This window comes from Apodemus sylvaticus, chromosome 13, assembly GCF_947179515.1.
Source record: "Apodemus sylvaticus chromosome 13, mApoSyl1.1, whole genome shotgun sequence".
NCBI classification, from domain to species: Eukaryota; Metazoa; Chordata; class Mammalia; order Rodentia; family Muridae; genus Apodemus; species Apodemus sylvaticus.
Window position 1 is genome coordinate 36,231,221 of NC_067484.1, and position 24,644 is coordinate 36,255,864.

Sequence of the window (24,644 nt, forward strand, 5' to 3'; positions counted from 1 at the left end):
GAGAGATGGCTCCACGGTTAAGTGCACTGACTGCTCTTCCAGAGGTCCTGAGTTCAGTTCCCGGCAACCACATGGTGGCTCATAACCATCTGCAATGGGATCCGATGCCCTATTCTGGTGTGTCTGAAGAGAGTGACAGTGTACTCACATATTTAAATAAATAATTTTTTTTAAAGAGGGAGAAGGAAGAAAAAGGAAAAAAGGAAAAAAAAAGAGGATCTACCATTCTGCTCTGGTAGACCTCAGAAGGGATGGAGATGGATATTTTTTGCCCCTACTTCATGCCCCTTGAGTGTTTGAACAGAGATGGAGGAAATACCCTGGGCCAGCTGTAAGCAGACAAATAAGTAAAATGAAGCTGGGGTTCTGGGCCACAGCTCCAGCCATCAAGCTTCAGTTCAGGCCTTTGTCGTCTTGGTCCAGTCCTGACCCCGGCAGCACTGCCAGCCTGAGCGCATGACTTCCCTGAACTCAGTTTCCCGAGATGATCTGGACACTAGATCTGCCTTTATCTGGCTGTCAGACAGTCAAGTAAGGTGCCTCGTAAGGTACTTGGTACCAAGAGGCCCTATAAGGGCAGTGGCTATTATGAGATGGCGCCCAACTCTCCCTGATCTCAGGGAGGGGACCGATGCCTCCTTGCTCCATGAGATGGTGTGATCATTAGGCTCCTGCTGAAGCTAGGAACATCGGAGATGAGCCACCAGGGGAGGGTGGCCCTTCATCCCCGTCACCATCCCAGTCCCAGTGTGAATAGTGATGCTCCTATTTTACGCACTCTCTACTTAATAAGCAGGGCCCTGGTGAGTCTTGGTGACTTAGGGCCTAGATGCACTGTCTCTTGGCAGAAGCTGCACTTGAGTCATGGCTTGGGGACAAGTACCCGGCTGGCTGCCAGAAGCAGATCCTCTGCTTTCTGCCTTCCCTTTCTCCCCAGGCTTCTGACTTATTTTGGCTTTTGCTGGGCCGCAGACCTAGACAAAAAGCTGGTGATTGTACACCAGGATTCTGACACCTGCCCTGTGCTCCACCCCAAGCAGAGGCCCCTGGGGCGGGGAGGGTGGGGGCAAGTCCTGAACCAGGTATTGGGTCTCTGACTCCCAGCGGGGAGGGCTCTAAGGTGTGTCCATACAGAGGACCAGAGGAAGACCTAGAGAAGGGACAAGCTGGGACAGTCAGGGTGGCTATGTGTGGGATAGAGGATAGACTTAAACTACACGTGATAAAAAACAAAAACACCTTCCAACTGGGAAGGACGGTAAATGGGAAGGAGATGGTCTCTGCCTCCCCTTTCTCTAAGCAGGCCCCTTTCCCCATTCTCTCAGGCCCTTAGTATTCTCTGTGTGTTCTTCTTACAGCCCTGCCTGCAGTATGACGGGCTCACCATGCGTCGGTGTAAAGCCACAGGCAGAGTCATAGAGGGCCAGCCCTTCCCTTCCTGTAGCCACTTTGGCAATGGCTATGAAGTTGGGAAGGGTAGGTTTGTTGTTTGTTTGTTTTTAAAATGTCTTTAAAATAAATAAACAATAATTTTAAATAAGTCTTTTTAAAATTATTTATTTTCATGTGTATGGTTGTTTTGTCTGCATGAGTGTCTATTGCCCCAAGGAGACCAGACAAGGGCAGTACATCCCCAGGGACTGGAGTGACAGACAGAAGCTGCCACATGGATGCTAACATCAGAACCTGAGCTCTCTGCAAGAGGAACAAACACTCTTTGCCTTTGTCATCTGTCCACCCGCAAAGAGGGAGTGTTTTTGTTGTTGTTTTGTTTGTTTATCAGTAGTGAGGGAATGATGGGGGATCATTGCATGTGGCTAGAAAGATGTGTCCTGACATTCAGAGATGTGATAAAACTCACTGTGTGCAGAGGAGCTTGGATCCAGCTAGGAGGGCCACTTGTTAAGTGCTAAAGAGCCTGGTTTTTGGCACTGGAAGATTTGGTGTCAAATCCCAGTTCTATGCTTCTGTGTGATTCAGAATCAATCTCTCTCTCTCTCTCTCTCTCTCTCTCTCTCTCTCTCTCTCTCTCTCTTCCTCCCTCCCTCCCTCCCTCCCTCCCTCCCTTCACCCTTCCATCCTTCCATCCCTCCCTCTCCCTTTCTTTCCTTTTTTTCTTATTTATTTTATATGTATAAGTATTCTACTTGCATATATGTCTGCACCAGTGTGCCTGATGCACTTGGAAACCAGAAGAGGGCAATGGATCTCTTGGGACAGAAGTGACAGTTCTGACACTTGTGAGCCGCCATGTGGGTGCTAGGAATAGATCCTGGGTTCTCTGCAAGAGGAGTAGATGCTTTTAACCCCTGAACTCTCTCTCCATCTTGAGACAAGTTTCTTTGCCTACTTGAGTCCATTTCTGCATTGCTACAACCCTTTGGGGCTGCTGGGACCTGTCCGTGAAGTCCCCCACTCCCCCTGCCCCACCCTGCTCTCTCTCCCACCCAACCCCCTGCTCCCCCCCCACTCTCCCCAAGGGCACTTGATCCACAAGAACAACCTCCTTGTTTCTGCTGGTCTCATCCTGTCACTGATGGGTGGGGCTGGAGAGCTGACCCCTGATAGGTAGGCCAGGTGAATTCTGGGTGTTTCAGGAGTAATTTTTGGAAGGAGGAGAGCCAGCCAATCGATCTGCAGCTCAAAATAGCTTGGAAGTGCAAGAACAACAGTAAATAATGGGTTCCGGATGCTTTTAAATCTTGGCATTTCCTGATCTTGGCTCAGCTGGGCCAGACAGCTTCATCAGCGTTTACTGCCGAGGCCAGCAACACACGCCTCCCCTGGCCGTGGTCCAGGTCAAGGCTGCTTTCAAGAAAATCAGATCTAGAAATGTTTGGACCTCTGGCACAAGTCCTTTGGGTCCTGGACATAGACTGAGGATCAGACAGCATCTGGGCTTGTGTCATGGGTGGGGCTAAAGGGAAATGTAGACAAAGAGGCTCAGTTCTATGGAGCAAGTGGGTATGATGTCGGCTCAATCTTAGTCAGGCTCCTGATTGTTCTAAGTATTTACTGAGCACTTACTATGTATCGGGTACTCGGGATATCATACAGATAAATGTTTAATTTCTCATTATAAGTTTTAGAAGGCTCAGGATCGAGAAGGCTATGAGAGGATACAATTGGGGTTCTAATGTGGTCTGTAGAAGCTTCTGGAAGGAGGGAAGGAAGAAAAGAAGGAAAGAAGACAGACAGATAGGCATTACCTGGGTTAGGTGTCCATTCTAGAAGTGTATTCCACAGAGAGAGAATGGAGTATGTAAAACCTTACAGGGAGAGATCCTGATGGAGACAGACCCTGAGGAACCAGGGGCAATTGGCCAAGGCTAGGCCTGAGGCAGAGGAGTGCTACAGCTTTTAAAATGACCCAGGAGAGGTACACAAGAGCCAGACCCCCCAGGGCCTACAGACCAGAGAGGGTTTAGTCTTTCCCTCAGAGGTCCCTGGAGGGATTTGGCAGGCTCAGATCTGCATCTCACCGTGAGGGCTGTGGCTGCTTCATCCAGCAGCCTGGAAAAACCTTAAACTGCTGGAAGGAGGCCCAGGTGGAGGCAAGAGGCCTTGGCTACCTTTGAGATGTGAGAGGAATCTACGGCAGACTGGGCCATCCTTAGACCTGATAGTTAACGCCATGCCTGTGGGGTGGGTGAGAGGCAGAGGCGTGCATCAGCCCTAGCTGCAGCTGGTCTATTTATTTATTTATTTAGCTAGGGTTTCTCTGTATAGCCCTGGCTGTCCTGGAACTCACTCTGTAGACCAGGCTGGCCTCGAACTCAGAAATCCGCCTGCCTGTGCCTTCCAAAGTGCTGGGATTACAGCGTGCGCCACCGCCGCCACCCAGCAGCAGTACGCATTCTTAACCTCCCTCCATCTTGGCCATCTCTCCAGCCTAGCCATTGTCTTTTGAAAACCGACTTTGCACCAGCTACCATATAGATATCGTCTCACTCAACCCTCCTGGGGACCTGAAGGAGCCACATATGACTCTTGCTAATGCCCCATTATCTACAAAATAAGGTGGCCAATTCTTTTGGCTAGAATTACACAGCACAAGCCCTCCTATCTCACTGGACAAACTAGACATGTTTGACCCTGCTCGGGGCAAGCCGTCACCCAGGCTTCAGTCCGGTTGCTCTAGTGACCCTCAGCGTTGTGTCTGCCCTATGACAGCCACATGAACCAGTTCAGAGCCAGGCCTGGAAAGGCATTGTCATGTGTGGCCTGAGGGGACACAGCTGCCTGGTTCTTGATCCTGGCTCAGGCCTGCTGGCTTCTGGCAGCTCTTGCTGTGAGCTGAGCGGCAGGTCTCTGGGGATCGGATGGTCTCTGCTGCCTGCATTTTTTTATTGTTACTGACCTTCTGTGCTCTCCCCTTTCCTCTCTGCTCCCACCCCGTCCCCATCTGTTGCTGCCCATGGGGTCTTGGCCTTGCTTCCCAGATGTGCAGGCAGGACTGGGAATTGAAGCAGGAGCCTGGCTTCCTTCTGGCCTGAGGAAGGAAAAGAGTGAGCAGCTGTTACCTGCCAGGGTCTTGGTGCGTGGTTGTTGGCGTCTGAGGTCTCACCAAGCCTCGGGCAGTACCTAGAAGGGTAGTACCTAGAAGAAAGGGTACTCAGTGTTATCTGTTCTCGCTAGATGGGGATTGCCAAGTGGCAGAATTTAGACTCCTGTGTTAGGCTCTCTTCCTGATATTAATACTCTTGCTCGAATGCATTTGAATGTGCATGTGTGCTAGCAGGATCTTATTAAAGGCAGGCTCTGACTGAGGTCTGGATCAGCATACTCTGCCGGGAGGTTGTTATTGCTGGGACCCCAAAGCTAGGAAGCAAGTAAAGATGTACCAGGTGTCTTCCCCTTGGCCCATGACGGACTCCATGACACACTGACACTTGGCCCCTGGGGACTCATGCCCTCCGTGAGTTCTTCCTCATGGGATGAGTTACTTATGGGGCTTCTGTTGTGCCCAGGGTGTCACTTGTTGACCCCAAGTGTACCAAGGCCCTGCTGACTTCTCCTGGTCGGTGAGGTTGGCCAGTGTTGGGATATGGGAAAGAGACTCAGAGAGAGAGAGAGAGAACCAGTCCAAGGTCCAGGTCACTGCAGAGAGCATGGTCTCCAGCACCCCATGTGTGTTCCCTGCTACTGCTTCAGCTGGGAGCTGGGGTCTAAGGAGGGCTCCTCTTCCTCTCTCTGACTTACCATGTGGCCTTGTAGAAGTCACTTCCCCTCCTGACACCTCAGCATAACCATTGGGAAAACACTTTAACTTCTGCCCTGCTGGGAGGAGCAAAGAGGAGCAATGTCCACGTTGGAACTCAGAGAATTCTTGCAAACTCTGCGAGGAGGGCAAAGGGATTTGTTCCTGGTGTTGTCTAGTGTGGATGAGGGCTTCCGACCTCTCTTCTCAGGCTTGAGTGACTCCTGGACATTGTGTGCTTCCTTTTGACTGCCTCCGTGGGCAATGACACTCCCACCCTGGGTCACCTGCTTCTTAAGAAGGCAACGAACACTTGTGGAGTGGTAGGGCTTTGGGTCTGTCCAGTTCTTCAGCCTGGACGTTCTGCAGAAGGCAGACCCCCGGCCATGACTGAAAAACTCATCATCTGCACCTCAGCCTGTGGATCTTCTCTAGCTGAGCAGCCTGCCTGGCCTCTGGCCCTCCCTAGTCATGTGACCCAGGAAAGCCTACGGGACGGAAGAGAATCTCTTTTCCCACCAGCTTTATCTGGGAGTCTGTGGGTCTGGATTTCTCATCTGACCCACTGAAAAGGAAAGAAGTTTCCATAGGGAATACATGGATGCAGAAGCCCTCTTTCAACGGGGAGAGAGTGAGAGAGCTGATGGCTGTCACAGGAATGTGAGGCAGAGATATCAAAACTGGCCAGGGAAGTGGGAGCTCTCTCCTCAGCCCTATTCCCAGCCTTCCCACAAAGGCTAGACACTATTTTAGGTGCTGGGAATCAGCCCAGAGAAGGCACAGCCAGACCCTGGCCCCCGCATAGTAGAGACAACCAGGCCCTGGTTTGGTGCTAAGGCCGAAAAGTACAATGCTATAAGCCTCACAGAATGTGTGGCTTGGGGGTCTCAGGAATCTTCCTGAGATTGAGTGGCCAGGACCGTGTCTGGGACATGGCAGAGGTCCAGGGTTCAAGAGCTGTGTTCCAGAGGAAGGAAGACCACTGTTTTGCAGTTGTGAGGAGGTGGATAAGAGAGAGCTCCTCTGGACAAGCTAGATTAGAAACCCTATGAAGCTCTGGGACACAGTACGGTTTTCAGCCAGACAAAACGCCCAACTTGGTTTGCTGGAGTGCTAGCCAGCCCTGAATTCCTTTCCCTAAGTATTTCTCTGAGGTGTTGCCTGGGTTCAAAGGAGTCAGCAGGCATTGAGAGCTTGCCGTCTGTGCCATCGGTCCCGTCCGTCCGTCCCACCAGGGCTTCGAAGTCCAGCAGTCCAGAGACAAGGAGACGTTTCTCTGCGGTTGCGGTGGCAACCGCAACACGCTGTGGGTCAGGCCTAATAGGGCAACGAGGAATTTGGGCTTAAGTCTGGGCCCACATTCCTGCTCAGCAAAGCTTCATTACCTCCCGTCAGGTCTCAGCTTCTCTATCCTAAGATGGAGCCTACCCACTTAGCTGGGATCTCGTGGGCCACTCGATCCCAGAGTGATAGAGAGATCCTTCAGCAGTGATTGGTTAGTCTGCAGTCTGGATCAAATGAAGCTCATAAAAGCCTTGAGATCACCATCGAAGTGTGCCGTGGGTGGAGGGGGGTTAGTGTGTGTATGTGTCGGTGGTGCAAAAATATGTACCCTATTTTTCATAGTAATGTGGCTATTTTATTTTATTTTGGGGCCAGGCATATTGTGTTGACTTCACTAAGGTTAAAGAGTGAGACGACTTGCCACTCTATGGCTCTCAGCTAATAAAAATGGAAAATCTAATTAACTCCCTCGGAATTCCTTTCTCTTCAAAGCCAAAGGCCTTACGGGGGCTGTGGGGGGGGGGAGGGAAAGAACAGGCTGGGAGTTCCCCAGGGAGCCCAGCACGGGAACCACAGGACCAGATGGGCCATGTGGCCCTCCAGCTTCCACACTGTGTGGCAGCAGGGGCACAGGTGGGCTGAACACTGAGTCATGCTCCCTGGGTGGGTTGAGCAGAGGACTGGCCAAGAAGCCCGGCCTGGTGTGAAGACCTGGCTGTCTCAGCTTGCCAAGGCCCCAGCCTGCTAGGAAAGGCGTCCCCTCAAGGGGACTATCCCGGCTCAGAGCTCCTCAGAGCCCCACAGAGCCGACCTCCTCAGGGCTGTTGATATTAGGCAGGCTGCAGCAAGGCCTTGTTCCACCTGGGCAGATGGGAAGAGATGTGAGCCTGCACCGCGCTGGCCTGTCGAGTATGACATTTCCTCAGACGCTACATGGGGCTGCCTGACCTTCACTCTTCTGCCAGAACCCCTTCCTGGTTATTTATAACAGTGCTAACGGGCAAAGGGCTTTTCAGATGAGCCCCAGCCAAGACTCTGCCATCTCTGCCGCCAGCTGGGGCAGGAGACAACACGGGCAAAACTAGAGAAAATGGATTTCCAGGACCCCACGGGGCCTTCTGACGGGGTGATGGCTTTTCTTTTTTTTCCCTTTTTCTTAGTCTTCTTATGTCTCTGGAACTTTTAAACATTCATTTTGCTTCTATTAGAGTAAAACAAAGCACTGCTGTTTGTGCACGTAAACGTATTCATGCAAAACATATATACCGATGTAGTCAAAATACATTGATTACCTCTGTACAAGCTCTCCAGGTTCCATCTTTAAAATGTTTGGAGTTTTGTGTGTGTGTGTGTGTGTGTGTGTGTGTCTGTGTGTGTGTCTTTGTTTCTTTGTTTTGAGGCAGGTCTCACTATGCAGCTGTGTCTATCCTGGAATTCACTTTGTAGACCAGGCTGGCCTTGAACTCAAAAAGTTCTTCTTGCCTCTGCCCCTTGGGTGCTGGGAATAAAGGCGTGCACCATCATGCTTGGCTGGCTAGGATGTTTTTGTCAGGTCCTTTTCAGCAACCTCACCCAGGAGGCTCTAGCCCTGCCCCAGATATACTCTAAATTTGGGGAACCCTTTTCAATGAGGGAAAGAGCTAGGCAGATAGTTGCTAGGGTCCCAGTGGCCTCTATTTTTAGCTACAGAGGGGGGAAAAGACCTGGTTCCCTGGCCCAGCTTTCCATATCAGTAAGTGAAAAGGTGAGAAAAAATACCTGGATTGGGGGAAAAACCAGGAATCTTCTCTCATCTCTCGTTCTTTTATCCATTTACTTATTTATTTAGGTGTGTGTGTGTGTGTGTGTCTGTGTGTGTGTGTGTATATGTGTGTGTCTGTGTGTGTGTCTGCCATAAGAGGTCAGAGAACAACTCTCTCTTCTGCCATGTTTGTCCCAGAGATCAAACTCGGGTCCCTCCAGGTTTGACAGCAAGCCCCTTAATTCACTGATTCCTCTTGCAAGCCCTCTACTCTGTTTAAATGAACTTGCTAGACTTCGTTCCTTTATAAATAAACCGACGGTATATTTTCTAATCTACTTCAAAACTGAAAGTTGGGCATGGTGAGACAGGTCCATACTTCCAGCTGTTCAGAATGCTAAAGTAAGAGGATCAGAAGTTTAAAGTTCACCTGGGCTACAGAGCACTTTCAGTCCAGCCTGGGTAACATAGTGGGGCCGTGTCTCAAAAACCAGACAAACAAGGGCTATGGAGATGGGGAAGGTGGGTGGGGGATGGGATGGCAGGGCCATGCGAAGCAAGGCTGCCTGAGTTTAGCCCCTGGGGCCCCCTGAGTTGTTCTCTGACCTCCACACATGTGCTGTGTGACATACACGCCCACAGGATGCACACATGCAATAATAACAAATAAAAACATATACACACATGACTGTAGATGTGTGGATGTAGCTCAGAGGTAGAGTATTTTCTAGAAACCGGGGTTGAATGGAGAGAGAGGGAGATAGATACACAGACAGATAATAGATATACATACACATAGACATACATACATGCATACATACATGCAAACATACATACAGATGTGAAAGGAAAGAAGGGGGAAAGAGGGAAGGAGGGACAGGAATAGACAGAGACAGAAGAAAAGAGCACGGGCTTCTGTTGGCCAGGTGTGGTATTTCAAATATATCATGCCAGCCTTCAAGAAGCTAAGGCAGGAGACCAAGAGTTCGAATCCAATCTGGCTACATATTGAGAACCTGTTGCAAAAAAGCCAAGCCCCAAACCCAGTGGTGCTCACTCCTCTTGTTAGTCCCTTTGCTACTTTGAGAAGATTTTAATAGCATTTCCTATAAAGAGCATTTCATAGCTTTCCCAAAGACTTATTCACCCAAAATACTTCACCAAACAGACTAGGGCAAGTCCATAGCCAGTGACAGCTTAGAGGTGCCATTGCAGAGAGATCGAAATGCAGGTCCCAGGTCTCAGCTCATGACATGGCCTAGTGTACTGACTGGTTTTGCATGTCAGCTTGACACAGGCTGGAGTTATCACAGAGAAAGGAGTTTCAGTTGAGGAAATGCCTCCATGAGATCCAGCTGTAAGGCATTTTCTCAATTAGTGATCAAGGGTGGGAGGGTCCCTTGTGGGTGGTGTCATCCCTGGACTGGTATTCTTGGGTTCTATAAGAGAGCAAGCCGAGCAAGCCAGAGGAAGCAAGCCAGTAAGAAACATCCCTCCATGGCCTCTGCATCAGCTCCTGCTTCCTGACCTGCTTGAGTTCCAGTCCTGACCTCCTTTGGTGATGAACAGCTGTGTGGAAGTGTAAGCAGAATAAACCCTTTCCTCCCCAACTTGCTTCTTGGTCATGATGCTTGTGCAGGAATAGAAACTCTGCCTAAGACACCTAGGATGTAATTCCATTTCAGTCTTAATGCACATATAGTAAGTCCTTCATCGTATCCTGCCAAGGCAGGGCCAGGTAATTCAGTAATCCAAATAAGTTGTATTTCAATTCATTGTTTTAAAAACAATCCATAAGTATAAAGATACCAATTTTAAAAATCCAGACAGGAACCTGGAGTGCCAGGATGGTTTCCCCAGGATGTGAGGCAGAGGGATAACTCAGAACTCCCCACTCCACCGAACGTGGGTTCTGGTATTTTCTTAGTCATGGTGGATCTATTGTCTCTTCTGCTCCCTCCTCCTCTCCCACCCCCTCCTTGATCTACCTTTTATAACCTTGGCTTCCTAAGTCACCCTCTTCCCAGCTATGACTCTGCCTTCCAATTCCTGCATTATTACTGTGACAGATTCCCCTCCACCCCACCTCTCCCCCGACCCCCAGGCCTCTCAAGGCCTTTCAGCCACTCCAGAGTATTAGAAGAGCAGCCCCGAGTGGCATTTGATACTAGTGGGTTTATTTTTGGCTCTGCCCTTCAGCAACTGATAAATGTAGCGCCGGGCAGAGGTGACGTGCTGGAGTGGTGAGTGCTGACATCAGCTGGCTTGTGTGTTCACATATCTTCATGCTCCACCTCATGGAGAGGGGCCTCGAACCAGGAACGAAAAGGAACACAGAGCAGCTTTGTCGCCACAGGGGTAGACAGAGGTGAAATTATCATGTGATAACTGGAGCTGTAAGAACAATCTAGCTTCGTTCAGGGGTTGTCTGGAAAAAAAATGAACACATGCTCTTTGGTTCGTGCGCGCCGCCCTTCACAGTTCACAGGGCTCAATTACACACATCTTCATAGAGCACATACTACATGCCAAACATCATGCCCGTACTGGGTGTGTGTGGCAAAGGGGAAAGCAGGACAAGGCTCTGCTGCCAGGGAACTCCTAGTTAAGGAATAGATACATTTAAAATAGGGGAAAGTTGAGAAAGTGGGTGGTAGTGATGGTGGTTGCGAAACAGTGTGGATGCAGTTAATGCCACTAAATTGCAGGCTTGAAAGTAGTTAAAATTATTCCAGAAAAATGAAGTGCTCACAGAGAGAATCTCAGCAGCAGGGTGCTGGCAAAGCCAGAGGCGGGGTGGTCTGCTCCAATAGGCTGGAGACCACCCAGGGGAGGTAGCCACCGGCAACTGAGGGGTGCCAGTCCAGAGGGCCCCAGGTAGGAACCCACATGCTCCCTGCTGCATGTGGGTCTCTGGAGATGTCCAGAGGCGAAGTGGCTGCCTGGGAATAGCAAGGCTCAGCCAGGCAGGGCTGGCCAGCGCTGCCTCTGGTGCCTGTGATGTGTGTGCCCGCATCACTTGGCAGTTGAGCCAGTGTCTTTCCTGCCACTCTCGTGGGAATTCAAGAGGCCCTTGAGTTCAAGTGCGTACAATCAGCATCAACGACAGGCAAACACAGAGTGCATAGTTAGCCCAAGTCACAGCACACACTAACCTTTTATTGTTTAAAAACAAACGCTGCCTTCCAGGGCCTGGACATCAGTGTACCTGCTGAGAGGTATAAATGGCATGGACCCGAATCCATGCTACTGTGGGTAGAGAGGAAAGTTCCCTCCCAGACTCTGGTGCCACACAGAGGGAGTCTGGATTCCAAAGGCCTACACCAGGCTCTGCAAGAACTCCCAACCTCCAGGTAAACCCACCTTGCCCAGCCACCTGAGCCTGAAGATCTCAGAGGGATAAGACCGCTTAGAGGCCACAGGAATGGGCAAGGCGGTAACTAAGCAAGACAGCACCTGTCCTGGGCACCTCTGTTCTCTTTCCTTCCCCACGTCCTGGCAGGCGGGAATCTGACCCAGACTTTGGGAACATGAACCCCAGCTGTTGAGGACGTTACCTGCTGTTTTGAAAAGGGCTTCCACAAAGGGTACAGGGACATCCTAGTTGTGTGATCCTGCCAGGAGCTGGCTGTGTGGGTCTTGGGTGACTCCTCACCTGTTCCCCTTCTATTCGCCTCAGTTTTATCACCTACAATATAAGAAGAGATTTGTCTGGGCAAGTGTGGCCAGGGACCATTCTAGCACTCCACTCCTGATGATGTTCCTCAACTGATAGGGGACTGTTTCCAGCACAGCGGAGGTGAAATAGGTAGACATCAGTTATCTCTTATATCTGGTGTCCGACAGAGGGGCTTTGTGGGGGATGGGAATTCCTAGGAAAAAGTCAGATAAGTTATGGAATGCTGAACCTACCTACCATCTTAACAAAGCCATGTGTTCTATGTTTTCATCTTGCCTCTGGCTAGAGGACTGTGGTACCAAAATGATAACCCCAGTCATTCCAGCACAGCCCCCACCCGAGGGCCAGAGCCCCAGTGCCTGCTTGGGGAGCCACACAGTTGGATCCAGATGCTTGCTGGGTAGCAAGTACAGAGTCCACCATCTCCTCGTCTTTGATTCGGATCTCCCCATCAATGTGTCTCATCTTTGATCCAATCTCATCCATATCAAATTTGACAACAGTTCGGGTTTTTCAGTAACTTGAGCTTCTTGGCTTCTTCCGAAGCCTACAGCTTAGTTTTCACGAACACATTCTAGTTAAGAACTATTTCAGTTTTGTAAGGCCGGTAACAAATGAGTTTGGAAGGAAGCAGGGCCTAGCAGAGCACAGGCCCTGGGGAAGCAGGTTGGGTGAGCTGTAATGGTATGCAGGACAGAAGCAAACCGGCTATCTGGTCGACTGGTCAGCTGGAGACTGGGTATCGCTGTACTATAGGTCTGGTAGGATTAGGTTTGTCCACAGCCTACGGAAACACTAGCACAGCAAGAAGTTCTGAGTGGAACTGGGCTGGGACATGGAGGCTGCTGTCCAGGCTGGTTCTGATGTCCTGTCTCTGGAGCAGAGCTGTTGCCTCAAGCACACTGTATCTTGGTTCCTTTACTGCTGACAGGGGTAAGCTGGAGACCAGTCCTGAGTACCTGACCCTGCTTTGCTCTCTGAGGTGGAGGACCCATTCTTATCAGACTTTCTCTCCAGTTCTTTGACTACTTTTAACCACTTTGTTGTTAGAGCTTGGAACCTGGCTATAAAGGGCTGAACCTCACGTTGTGTTCAGCTGGCCTTAGGCCAGACACTCCCATGTTTGCCTAGCCCTGGTTTAGGCCCTTCCAAGGATCTCTGACTTCAAACATTTCTGGACTTTTCAGGCTGGGCTATTCTTCCTTGCATTTGAGTGTGCGAGTGCGTGTGTATGTGTGTCTCTGTGTGTGTGTGTGTGTGCCCGCACACGTGTGCACGTGACTTCTGATGATGCTGTTAAGTATTTGGAGGGAGGGATACAAAGTTTGTCTACCCTTGTTCTTCTAGACTTCTTTAGGAATTTTGTATTAATTTGGAAGACAAGAAGAAGATTGGATTTTTTTTTATATATAAGAGAGATGAATTAGCTATCACTTTGTCATTGATAGGTGATACAAACTCTGACTTGCACGCAGTTTAGAAGGAGGATTTATTCACTTGTACAGCTGTCGAGCGCAAGGAGTCACTGCCTCCAGACCCAGCTGGATCCAGTGCATAAATTACCTTGTTGGAATCCGACTCTCCAGGTTGGCTCTGCATGGCCTTAACTTGCTGCTGTTCCTAGGCACTCAAAAAGATGGCTGCCAGACTGTCTAGAATAGCTGAACCCTCTTAATCAGATGCTTCACAAAACCTGAATCCAATCTTGCCCACTTGGCCAGACTCACTTACCTGGCTTTAGGGGAGGGGTGGGTTCCCAAAGATAGTCAGTAGACTCCTCCTACAGGGGAAGGGATTGGTAAAATGCACACCAAACAAGGGATGTCAGTGAAGGAAGTGGCTTTTGTGGGGACCGTGTATGTATTTCCTTTCCTCCTTTCCCAGAAAGGCATAAAGGCTCAGGGTCATGGTCTAGACTAGGCCATTTGTAATGGATTAGTAATGGCTGCTACGGGGCTTCCTGTTCTAAGGACACTAATCTCACTCACAAGAGCTCTACCCCGTGACTCAGTCAACCCCCAAATACCCCATCTCCTAATGTTATCACCTTTCACTTTGGGGAGTAGAATTTCAACACCTGAGTTTGTGGAGTCGTATTCCGTCTGCAGAGACCTGGAGTACTCACCAGGTGCCTGGCATTGCAGGAAACACTCAGCCTATCTTCCTTATTTTGGTAAGAGGCCTGGAAGGCCTTACAGTCATTGGTCTGTAAAAACAAAGCCAAGGTGACCTCAGAGGCAGAGGCAGCGCCAAGGCCTGCCTGCCTGCCTGCCGCCCACCTTTGCCTGGCTGCTTGTCCCGTCAGTACAGTCCTTCCTTTTGTACTTGACTTTCCACTCTGGAAGGTCATTCATTTGTTCATTCATTGATGTGTTTGTTTAATTAAATGCTGAGTTCAGCCTAAATATTACCCCAAAGCTTGCATGGTTCTGAGACATTTGATAAACTCAAGAACCGTATGAAAGATTTGGGTAAGAGGGGGTCCTACGGTCTGTCTGTCCAGTCTCAAGTTCTGAGAATCCCCTGAAAGACCCGAGGTGAGTACAGCATAGATACAAACCCAAGCTGTTCCCTGCAGCTACCTGCCACAACCCCTCCTCCCTTCCACTCAGGAATTCTGAGAATTTGCTCTGGGCCATGGAGGAAGCTTGGAGATTTGCTGATTGCAGGCAGGAAAACTAGACTGAACATTTTTTTTTCCTCCTGAAGATGCATTCTTTCTGAAGCAGGGGATCGATTTTCAGCAAAGATACACAAGCTTCCAATGAAGCCACTTATGTGAGTCTGGAGTGGAGCCGGCAAATCCTCTGCCAGGGTCATTTATCTCCCTGGCTCAAGGAAGCCACAACCCTTTCAGATGAGGGGTATGGTGTTGCCGGAGGAAGGGCCATAATGGGACAGCAACTGGATAGGAGAACTGAAGGGTGAGAGGCATGCATAGGAGCTGGGGGTGTGGTGCAGTGTCGCTGTCCCTGTCCCTAGTCTGACCTTGCTGACTTGGGTCATTCCCAACCCCCTTCCTGAGCCACACTTCCCCTGTCAGTGGGAATGAGTGGTCTACAGTGTTCCTCTCACGCTCACCCACTGTAAGGGGGGGGGGGGTAGCACAGGCTTTTTAGAGGAAAGACTTGGGTTTGACTCGGCCTCGCCTCTCTGGGACCTTGGGTGCTATTTGGAGATAAGGTTATTTACAGAAAAGATCAAGTTCAGCGGAAGTCAATTAGGTAGGCCTTGATCTGGTGTGGCTAGCATCTTATCAAAGGGGGGGAACGTATGTAGAAAAGGAAGATAGCCACCACTGAGGCAAAGAGGGAGGACTAAGACAGAGCAGTTCTTTCCCTTGAAAACCTTGGAAGAGCCCAGATGGCGGTATGGTGTTTGCCCGCCAGCCTCCCAGACTGCAGATCCTGATTTTTCTATTGATGCCATGCACAGGTAGTATGCCATTACTTGCAGCCATAGGAATAAACACAGGTGACCCACCTCTACCAGTCTTCTGACTGGTGGGAACAGTGGCGCCCACTCTCCTGGGTTGCTTTGGAACTCTGAGGTCAAGGTGGACATGAGACACTTAGCATGGCTTTTGGCATATCGCGAGCACTCAATAATATCGGTGGCTCTTAGTCCTGTGCCATGACCTCTTGGCTCTACCAGGAGAGCTTGCAGAAGGTTGACAGCAGGACAGGGCCAGAAAGCCCCCGTAGAGACCTTTCCCAGGGAACTGGGTCACCTTACGTACCCCTTCAAAAGCCTGTAAATGTAGAGGAGGCCAAGAATGTCCCATTAGTGCGGCACCTAATGGTTTTTAGCTGGAGAGTGGTCTTGGCCTAATTGACGGAGCTACAAAGCTGAGGTTCTTTATTTTTATATGCTGGCTGTACTCTTGAGTACGTTGAGCTTCTATGACGATCAATATGTGTGGCCTCCATGGGCATTTATGGGCATTTTGTGAAGGAGGTAGTGTGGTCGCCAAGGAGGGATAGATGCCCTCTGGATGACCCTGAGCGGACCCCCTTACCCTCCTCGAGCCTCAGTTTCCACATCTGCAAAGTGAATGAGGTGGAGCCTCCAGTGCAGAAGCTTTTCAGCTGAGCTGTGTGAAGATCGCAGACCTGTGTGTGAGTTCTGTGTGCACACAAGTGTCTTGGGGAAGAATTTACATTATGCATCTCTTTTTGGAAGTACCGGAGCTTGTACCTAGAGCTTCTGCATATGCCAAAAGCAGGAACTTCACCACTGGGCCATACTGTGCCCCCCCACCCCCCAGCCCTTTTATCTGGTTCTGGAAGGAGCCTCTACCTCGCAGATCACCTACCACCTGGATCACCTTTCAGGACCACTGACTCCTGGCTGAATTGGGCTTCCTGATTCTAAGGCTGCTTCTAAAAACGGGGTGCTATGGAGGTAGACTCTGTGAGTTATTGGGATGTCTTAGTCAGGGTTTCTATTCCTGCACAAACATCATGACCAAGAAGCAAGTTGGGGAGGAAAGGTTTATTCAGCTAACACTTGCACATTGCTGTTCATCACCAAAGGAAGTCAGGACTGGAACTCAAGCAGGTCAGGAAGCAGGAGCTGATGCAGAGGCCACGGAGTGATGTTTTTTACTGGCTTGCTTCCCCTAGCTTGCTCAGCCTGATCTCTTATAGAACCCAAGAATACCAGCCCAGGGATGGCACCACCCACAAGGGACCCTCCCCCATGATCACTAGTTGAGGAATTGCCTTACAGCCGGATCTCATGGAGGTATTGCTTCAAGGGAGGCTCCTTTCCCTGTGATAACTCCAGTTTGTGTTTGGCACACAAACCAGCCAGTTCATGGGGTAAGAGAGACCAAGGACATGGCAGAGGCTGACTGTTGAAGGCTTTGCTGGTCAGCAGGCTCCTGTTGTCTAGCACCCATCTGTCTCACCTGCAGGCTCTCCTTGCTATTCGACAGGCCCTACGTGATATCCAAGGCATGGCTGTCCAGATCGCCACCTCCCGTCTCCCACATGCATCCAACAGCCTAATACTGTTGCTATGCTGACCCTACCCCCATCACGCGCAGATACTGTTGCTATGGTGACTCCACCCCCATCATGCTCAGAGTGAAACCCAAATCTCTTACAATCCCTACCTGATCCGGCTTCCACCTGCCTGTCCACTGCCACCCCCTGCCATCCCCCGGCTCCTGTCAAGGATCCGCAGCTTGCTGAGCCCAGCACTTCCCTGGCTCCCCGTCTTACTGCGTCCAAGGCTCATCCTCACTGAGGGCTTTGCCCTGACTAATGCCCGAAAAGCCCCTCCTGCTTCTCCCATCACCTGGCTTCTGTCTGTCCCCACCTCACACACACCTCCCCACATCTAAAAGAGGCAACTCCCATGCTCCAAATGACCCAGCAAATCCAGACCTAACATTTACCCCACCCCCAGAGAAATAAAGACATGTCCGCAGAACCAACGACTTATACACATCTGTTCCGGACTTACAATGGTTCAAACCTGGAAGCAAAGCAATTGACCATCCACAAAAGCCAAAGCCACCCACATGGTCACTGACTGAGTGGGTGTACAGGGGACGGAAGCTCCAGGAGGCAGCTGGGAGTAGCCACCTTCGTGAGTTTGCTTTAGTAGCAGCAGCTCCCGAGCAGTGGCGATTCGGAGCTGGTGGATTAGTTAAGGCAGCCATGTCCCCTCTCACCACCAGGCCCCCAGCTAGGCCCAGAAGCATCTAGCTGACATCGTCATAATTCCTGCAGTGGTCCTTCTTAGCCCTGAAGTTTGTATTCGAGGTCCCCAGTAGATGCCGGAAGCTATAGTTAACACCAGATCCTGGATGATGTTCATTTTGTTCTACTACGCATGTGCACAGAGTGGGAAGCCCTTTCTGTCTTTACTAAGCCCTTACTCTGAATTGCAGCCTTAACTGTAAGTAAGAGTTTGAGGCATGAGGGCAAAGCCAGCATGAATTCTTCTTCTCCTCTTCACCAGTTCTGAGACCATCACTAGTTTTCTGTAGGACTCTTCTCCTCCCCGATTAGAATGCGTACCTCCCCCCTCATGGCCACACGTTAGGATGTCCTGATGACAGCATTGCTGCTCATGAACTTTGGGGCACTTACCAGTGAGATAAAAGAGTTAACAGAACTGCCACGCCACAGCAGTCTGTGAGGTAATGAGGGTGCCTCTGGAGAGCCTACTGGGCTGATCATATATACCCTGTGGATACACAGGACCAATGAAGGACCCAGAAACTGGGCCTGACTACTTAAGATTTCCTCACGCTAATCAGAATGGCACATAATTGAAAACTTACGAATTGCTTACTTCTGGAATTTTCTGTACAGATAAGAGTGGGTGGCTAGAATCACATCTTCTGTGTGATTTGCCTAACTCCATCCTCCCTTGGTCCTAGCAGTCCACCTCTGAGTGGACAGTGGTTGACTTTGTCCATCCCACCCCAGGCTGTTGCCTGTTCTCTGGTACACGGCTCCGAGTAATTTGCAGCTCAGCTTCTAGGGATGCTGGGTATTTGTGTCCTGGAGGAGGTGGAGGGCAGTGATGGTGGGGACCTGTCCCTGGGGCACATGTGCTGTCGCGGTGCTGCTTGGCCTGAGACTTAGCTGGAGGTGTCGTGTGCACAGAGGCCTGGTTCCCACGTTGCCCATATAGGCAGGATTCTTGCAAAATGCCAATTAAGAGATTTGACCCAAATTTGGGTAAAAGCCCTTTTCCTGTTTCAAGTTGAGCTAATTATACACATTTATTCATAATTTATGAGGCCTGATAAGTGGGGACAATTAAGAAAAAGGCCCTGGAAAAGCCCATTTCTCTCGTGTCATATTTGCTTTGGGGGTTGCTGAGGCCGTTCTCACCCATCTGCCATGGAACGATGCTGCTTTCGTTGTGACCACTGTCTTTCTCTGAAGTCACTACCCTTACTGAGTACCTGGCAGACCCGACTGCAACATCACCTTGAGCCTGTAAGGCAATTACTGATGCACCCATTTCATAGGTGAGACAGTTGGGTGTCAGAGGGTCATGTGAATGGCCTTCCCTGACATACTCAAGGCTGATGTGTAGAAAGTTAGACTTTGGATAGCCAGGCCTCAGCTGCTTCCTCGAGTCTGTGACAACCCACCCCACTACAGTGCCGTCTTCCCGCCTCAACTATTTCTGAATCTTCAGGGCAGTCCTATAATTGGTGGTGGGTAACCTTGGGTAGGAAATGAGAAAGTCAGGAGCTTCTGACTCAGCAGAGGTGGGCTGGCCCGAGTGTCTGCAATAACAGTAAAATCCCAGGAGCTGAGGCTGCAGCTGGCCCTGCCGCGTTGAGAGCCACTGGTCAGGATGGTGCTGCTACCCAGAGTTCCTTCACACGTCCTCCCACTCTGCCCTCACTGCAGATGGGTGAGGGGCTCTGTCAGCCTCTTCCTGTGAGCTTACATGGATATTATCCCAAACTGAGAAGCTTCCGGCTTGGCTGCCATTTCCTCCCCCACACATGTGGATCATGGCTTGCCTGCCGCGCATGCGCGAGGCTATTCTATGACTTAGCATTTCTCTGCCACATAGATCTGCCTCATCCTTTTCGGCAGGACTGCCGTATTCTGTAATAGAGCCGTATCAATGGCTTTATTTCAACCTATCCTCTGATGGGTGGTCTTCTATACTTTAGATATTATAAATAACCCTCCGCCACACCCATGGAGTTAAGTGGTTTACAAAAGCTTGGGAATCACTTGTTATGTGTCATTATTATCTCTTTGTTCTGTTCTGGGATTAATATATACACGGAGCATTAGCTTTGTAGCAATGCTTCTCAGGTAACGGGCTCATATGTAAAATGACAACTGTTTACAAGTTCTCATAAAGATTCCAACAAAGTCCTAGTTAAAAGAAAGGTATGCTACGTGGGCGGGGCCTTGAGGGATGTGTCGCAGGACAAAGGGAGAGAGAGAGAAGCGGGGCTTTATGCCTCTGGGCCCACCTTATCTTCCAATAGGCTCAGCAGCTTCAGTGAATAGGGCACATCTTTACGTTTTTTGGTTACCTGGTAAACGTGGGTCTTCGTATAGGGTCCAGATGTACAGCTTTATGAATAAGCAGGCTCCTGGCCGGGCATGGCCAAACTCAGCTCTGATCATCTCTTTCCCTTCCTGTCTCCACAGGGTGGGGATTCTGGAGAAGAACAGCTGTGTGCTGACTTACCAGAGCTTGACCTCTCCCAGCTGGACGCCAGTGACTTTGACACAGCCACGTGCTTTGGGGAGCTTCAGTGGTGCCCTGAGAACTCAGAGACAGAGCCCGTCCAGTACAGCCCTGATGACTCGGAGCTCTTCCAGGTGAGTCCTGACTCTCTGGGTCCCACCCAGTGTCGTCTTCTCGGTCTCCCGCCTTTTGTGCTTGCTCAAGCCAATATGTACCTACCTACTAGGGTCCTTGGGTTCCCGTTTTCCTCTCTGGATCTACGCCTGGCTTAGGCCAGCTCTCACTTCCATGCCTGGCCTGTTTTGCCACCTCTAAAAAGTAGTGTCTGAAATGAGCTGCCCCTGTGCCTCACAGGGGGAAATGAACTCCTCTGGCGGTCAGGGGTTCTAAATCCTCTGTGTTCACATTATTTCCTTGCCCCGTTTCCTGTGAGTCGGGTGTCATTACTTCTTGGTTTTATAAATGGGGAAACTGAGACTTGGACAAGTTGGGAGTGTGACTTCCTCGGTAACTGAATTAGACTTTGACTCTGAGCCGGGCATTGTGATTCATGCTTGCACATTCTAGTACCAGGGGTGCTGAGATAGGAAGATGGCCATGACTTTGAAGCCAGCCTGGGCTTCCTTCCATGAGCAAAATTCTCATCTCAAAAAATAATAAATCAGGAGCTGGGGAAACTGGCCAGCAGTTAAGAGGTTGCTGCCCTTCCGGAAGACTCAAGTTTGGTTCTCAGCACCCAGGTTGGACAGCTCACAACCACTTGGTAACTCTGGCTTCAGGGAGTGTGACACCCTCTTCCGGCTTCTACAGACACTGCACACATGTGTATGGACTCATACACCTACATACATTCTAAAGAAAGAAATCTGAGCAACAGCATCAGCTATACAAGTGCAGCCTCCTGAGCCATGACGCTGAGGTGAGGACTTCAGTGCGGAGCTTGTGGTATTGAGCTTCTATCTCTGTAGTCCTGGGTTTGCTTGTACACACAGCCTCGCTCTGTTCTCTCAGCAACTCTTAATAGAAAGGGCACCAGAGGTTCAACCAAACCAGTGCCCAGAGCCATCCTGCAGAGTTCACTCAGCTCCAGTGGCTTGGGGGGCATCCATCCCCAGGTACCTGATTACTAAAATTCTTTTTAAGAAGGCCCCTTCAGTAGAATAATAAGATGAAATGTCTAGGGTGGTCTTCAGAATAAAGCAAGTTCTACAGACATCCGCTTATGTGCGCTGGGGGGGGGGGGGGGCGGGGTACAGTGCATGGATGGTCACAGAGGAAATAAAACTCCCCAGGCAAAGCTAGGTGATGGGCCCTTCAGACTCACTGGTCTTTGCTTTTCCCCAAACCGTCTTTCCCATAGTGCCTCTGTGCCAGCCAGGCAGCGGCACTGAACTATGCATATACAGAGCTTGCATACCACTGTGCCTTCCCAGAGAGTCCTGCAGATGGAGCTTGTCTGTCAAGTTCCCTGTGTGTCAGGAGCTGAGGTCATCAGGGAGACTCAGTCTGGAGGGAGATATCCCTAGATTAGCAAACCCATAAGCCAGCAGCTGGGACGGCCAGGGCACATGGCAGAGAATGCCTGCAGCGTGGTGGCAGGAAAAGCCTCTTGGATTTAGCAGGGTGCAGGGCGTGGAAGGGTAGAGACTGTGACCCCAGAGCAGCCACTAGGAGATTGTGGTGCTGGGAAGGAAGTATGGGTGTCAGACATGTAGTCGGGGTCTCACCACGGAGTCTCGAGCATTGTGATAGAGTATGGATTTTCCTTGAGGCTATTCCAACCTGTAAGTTGTACATTATTATGGAATTATATAGGTGCCCAGGAAGCTGAAGTGCCCAACTCAAGGTCACACAGCTGGGAAGTGTCAGGGCAAAGACTCTGGCTGGAGCCCACAACCCATACTACTGTGGGGAACCCCTTTGCCAATCCTGTAAGAGCGGGGTCCTGGCCCTGTGTGGGTCCACGCAGGATGCCTCTGTCTGTCTGTCTGTCTGTCTGTCTCTCAGGGTATACCTATCTGTCTCTCTCAATATCTCTGTCTCTTTCTAGCTCTCTCTGTCTCTCTGTTCCTGTTTCTCCTATCTCTGTCTTTCTGTCTCCCTCTAGTTCTCTGTCTCTTTGTCTCTGTCTCTGTCTCTGTCTGTCTCTCTGTCTCTGTCTCTGTCTCTGTCTCTGTCTCTCTCTCTCTCTCTCTCTTCATGCCTGGGGAAGCCAGAGGACAACCTCTGTGTCATTGCTTAGGCACCAGCTACCTTGCTTTCTGCCCGTGTTTGGTTTTGAGAAAGGGTTTCATCATGTATCCCAACATAGGTCCATCTGCCTCTGCCTCCTGAGTGCTGGCATCAAAGACACACACTACTACATCCAGCACATCTTTCTTTTTGGGACAGACCCAGAACTCCCTGGCCTGGAGTTCAGCTGTCTCTCCTTCCCTAACCCTAGACTAGCAAGCTCACGCTGCCATTCATGCCCTAACCTCAGTCTTCTTGTTCGCATGACAACTCTTGCTTTACCAACCACCTCACCAGCCCTCTCCATTAAACAGCAAACAAAAACAAAACTTAAAACACGGCGCCAAAATAACATTGCTCCCTCCCTCTTAGGGGACAGTTTCTCAAAAATGCTTTCAGATCACAGAGAGCTAATGGACAAGTGGGACCAGAGTGCCGCCGGAGTCCGTTCCCTGGAGACTGCGCGGTCCCCCATACCTATTCCTCCAAGCTAGAGCCTTAGCAGGCCTCTGGAGAAGTCACGCCCTGGGTGACATGGATTCCGAGCTCAGTGAGCCTGCAAAGGCTCCCAGCCCAGTGAGCAGCTAGCCCTCACAGTGGGCTGAGCTCTTACACCCGTCCCTCTCCACTGCATACCCTCCTCCCCAGACCAGGCCATGGCACACAGGTGCAGCTGCTCTACAGGTGATGATGTGGTTGGAGTCTGTTGTTGTCATTGTCTGTGTGGCATCTCTCCGTCCCCTCTTGAACTCTAGGTCTATGTCACTGTCGTGCATATAGTACCCCAGGGCTTTACCCTGTCCTTGTCTAGCCTTGTATCCGGCTCGAATAAATAATAATCACGTAAACAGAACCGCGGGTTGCTTCTGCTGAAGCATTTGGTCACTCCTGCTCGTGGGGACTCATCTTTTATGGTCTCCCTGAAGATGATGGTTTACTCGTTTCTGAAGCCCTTGTATATGATAATGGTTCAATTAGTAGGTCAAAGGAGCTTTCAAGAGCCAAATATGAGAGCTCTTCCAACACCTTGAGTGGAGAGGCTTGGGTCCCACTGGTTCTGATCCTCTTTCTGCCATAACATGGGCAGCTTCCTCCTGCCAGTGGGCACCGTGGAGCATGGAGCATTGTGTCAGGGTTCTTTTCTGATCATCTATTGGCTCCATTGCTATAGGACTTGCTACAGGAACAAGCTAAGGATAGCATGGTATAGTTATAAGGGTTGACAAAATCTGGGGACATGGGTATTGCGTTCCATTTTCTGGATGTCTTTGGGCCGGGGTGTGACAGGCACTTGGTTGGTTGGATGGTCTGGAGGAAGCAGGTGTTTGGCTATTTTATGCTACATGGCCTTGGCAAGCTCCCTTTTACCAGGCCTCAGTTTCCCCTTGTGAGGAATGAAGGAGAAACATGGACTGTGTCTCACTGTTTCTTGTTGTGCTAAGGATGGAGGAAGAAAGTTACCAGTCCTTCCAGATGCTTGGAACTCACAGGTTCTCTCAGGAGAAGGGCATGCTGGGCCCGTGGGCGACTCCCTGAGTGTCTCCAGACTCATGGAGGCCTCTTGGACAGTCAAGGATCTCTGTCTGTGTGTTCTTCTGGCTCTCCTTCGCGCCACTCCAGTCCCCAAATGCAGTCTTTCATTAAAGGTTTCTCCAAGGCTCCTTTTCCTCTAGCTCGAGATGAGTCTGGGAAGGCTGGGGGTGGGTGGGGGTGGGGCAAGTCTATTAATAACCCTCTCTCAGCTGATTAACTCGCCATTAATTTTCACTCCATTTCTAAGCTGAGCAGGGGAACAAGCTAATGGGCCCAGGCAGGATGAGTGGCTAACTCCAGTGATATCCAAAGGCGCCTACAGGGCAGCCAGGAGGCCTGGAGAGAGCCACAGCAGTGGGTAAGGGGGCCCTTCTCCCAGCCCCACCCAGCCGTCCCAGAGCTAGACTACCCAGGGAGATGGGCCGAGGAGCAGGCCTTTTGTTGGTCAGTGTAGGTTACAACCAGCCTTATCGTGGTCTCTGCCATTTGGTGCTCACTCCCATCCAGGCCTGTTCTCTGTAAGTTCCGGTTCTCTCATCCACGGCCCTGCCCTGGCTTGCCGTGTGACTTAGATAGGTCTTTGTTCTGAAGCTTCAGCCCACTAGTGCAATGCCTCACAGGTAGGCTTCCCAAGAAACTCCAGCCGTGACTGGCAGAGGCTGTTGCCTAGAGCTGCGTGTCACCAGGACTCCGGCATGACGTCATCCGTGCCACAGGTGAGCTGCAACAGACATGTGGCTTGTTGGACACCCATGGCCACTGGATGACCCTGAACGCCCTTA

General features: G+C 50.5%; 1 protein-coding gene across 1 annotated transcript in view; it reads left to right on the plus strand.

The window, feature by feature from the left end:
* Nucleotides 1–24,644, plus strand: part of Ppargc1b (PPARG coactivator 1 beta) — a 104,910-nt gene that overhangs the window by 59,112 nt on the left and 21,154 nt on the right. Inside the window, exon 2 of the mRNA XM_052155629.1 lies at nt 20,058–20,231. Coding sequence (XP_052011589.1) covers nt 20,058–20,231 — 174 coding nt within the window. The remainder of the gene's footprint in view (nt 1–20,057; nt 20,232–24,644) is intronic.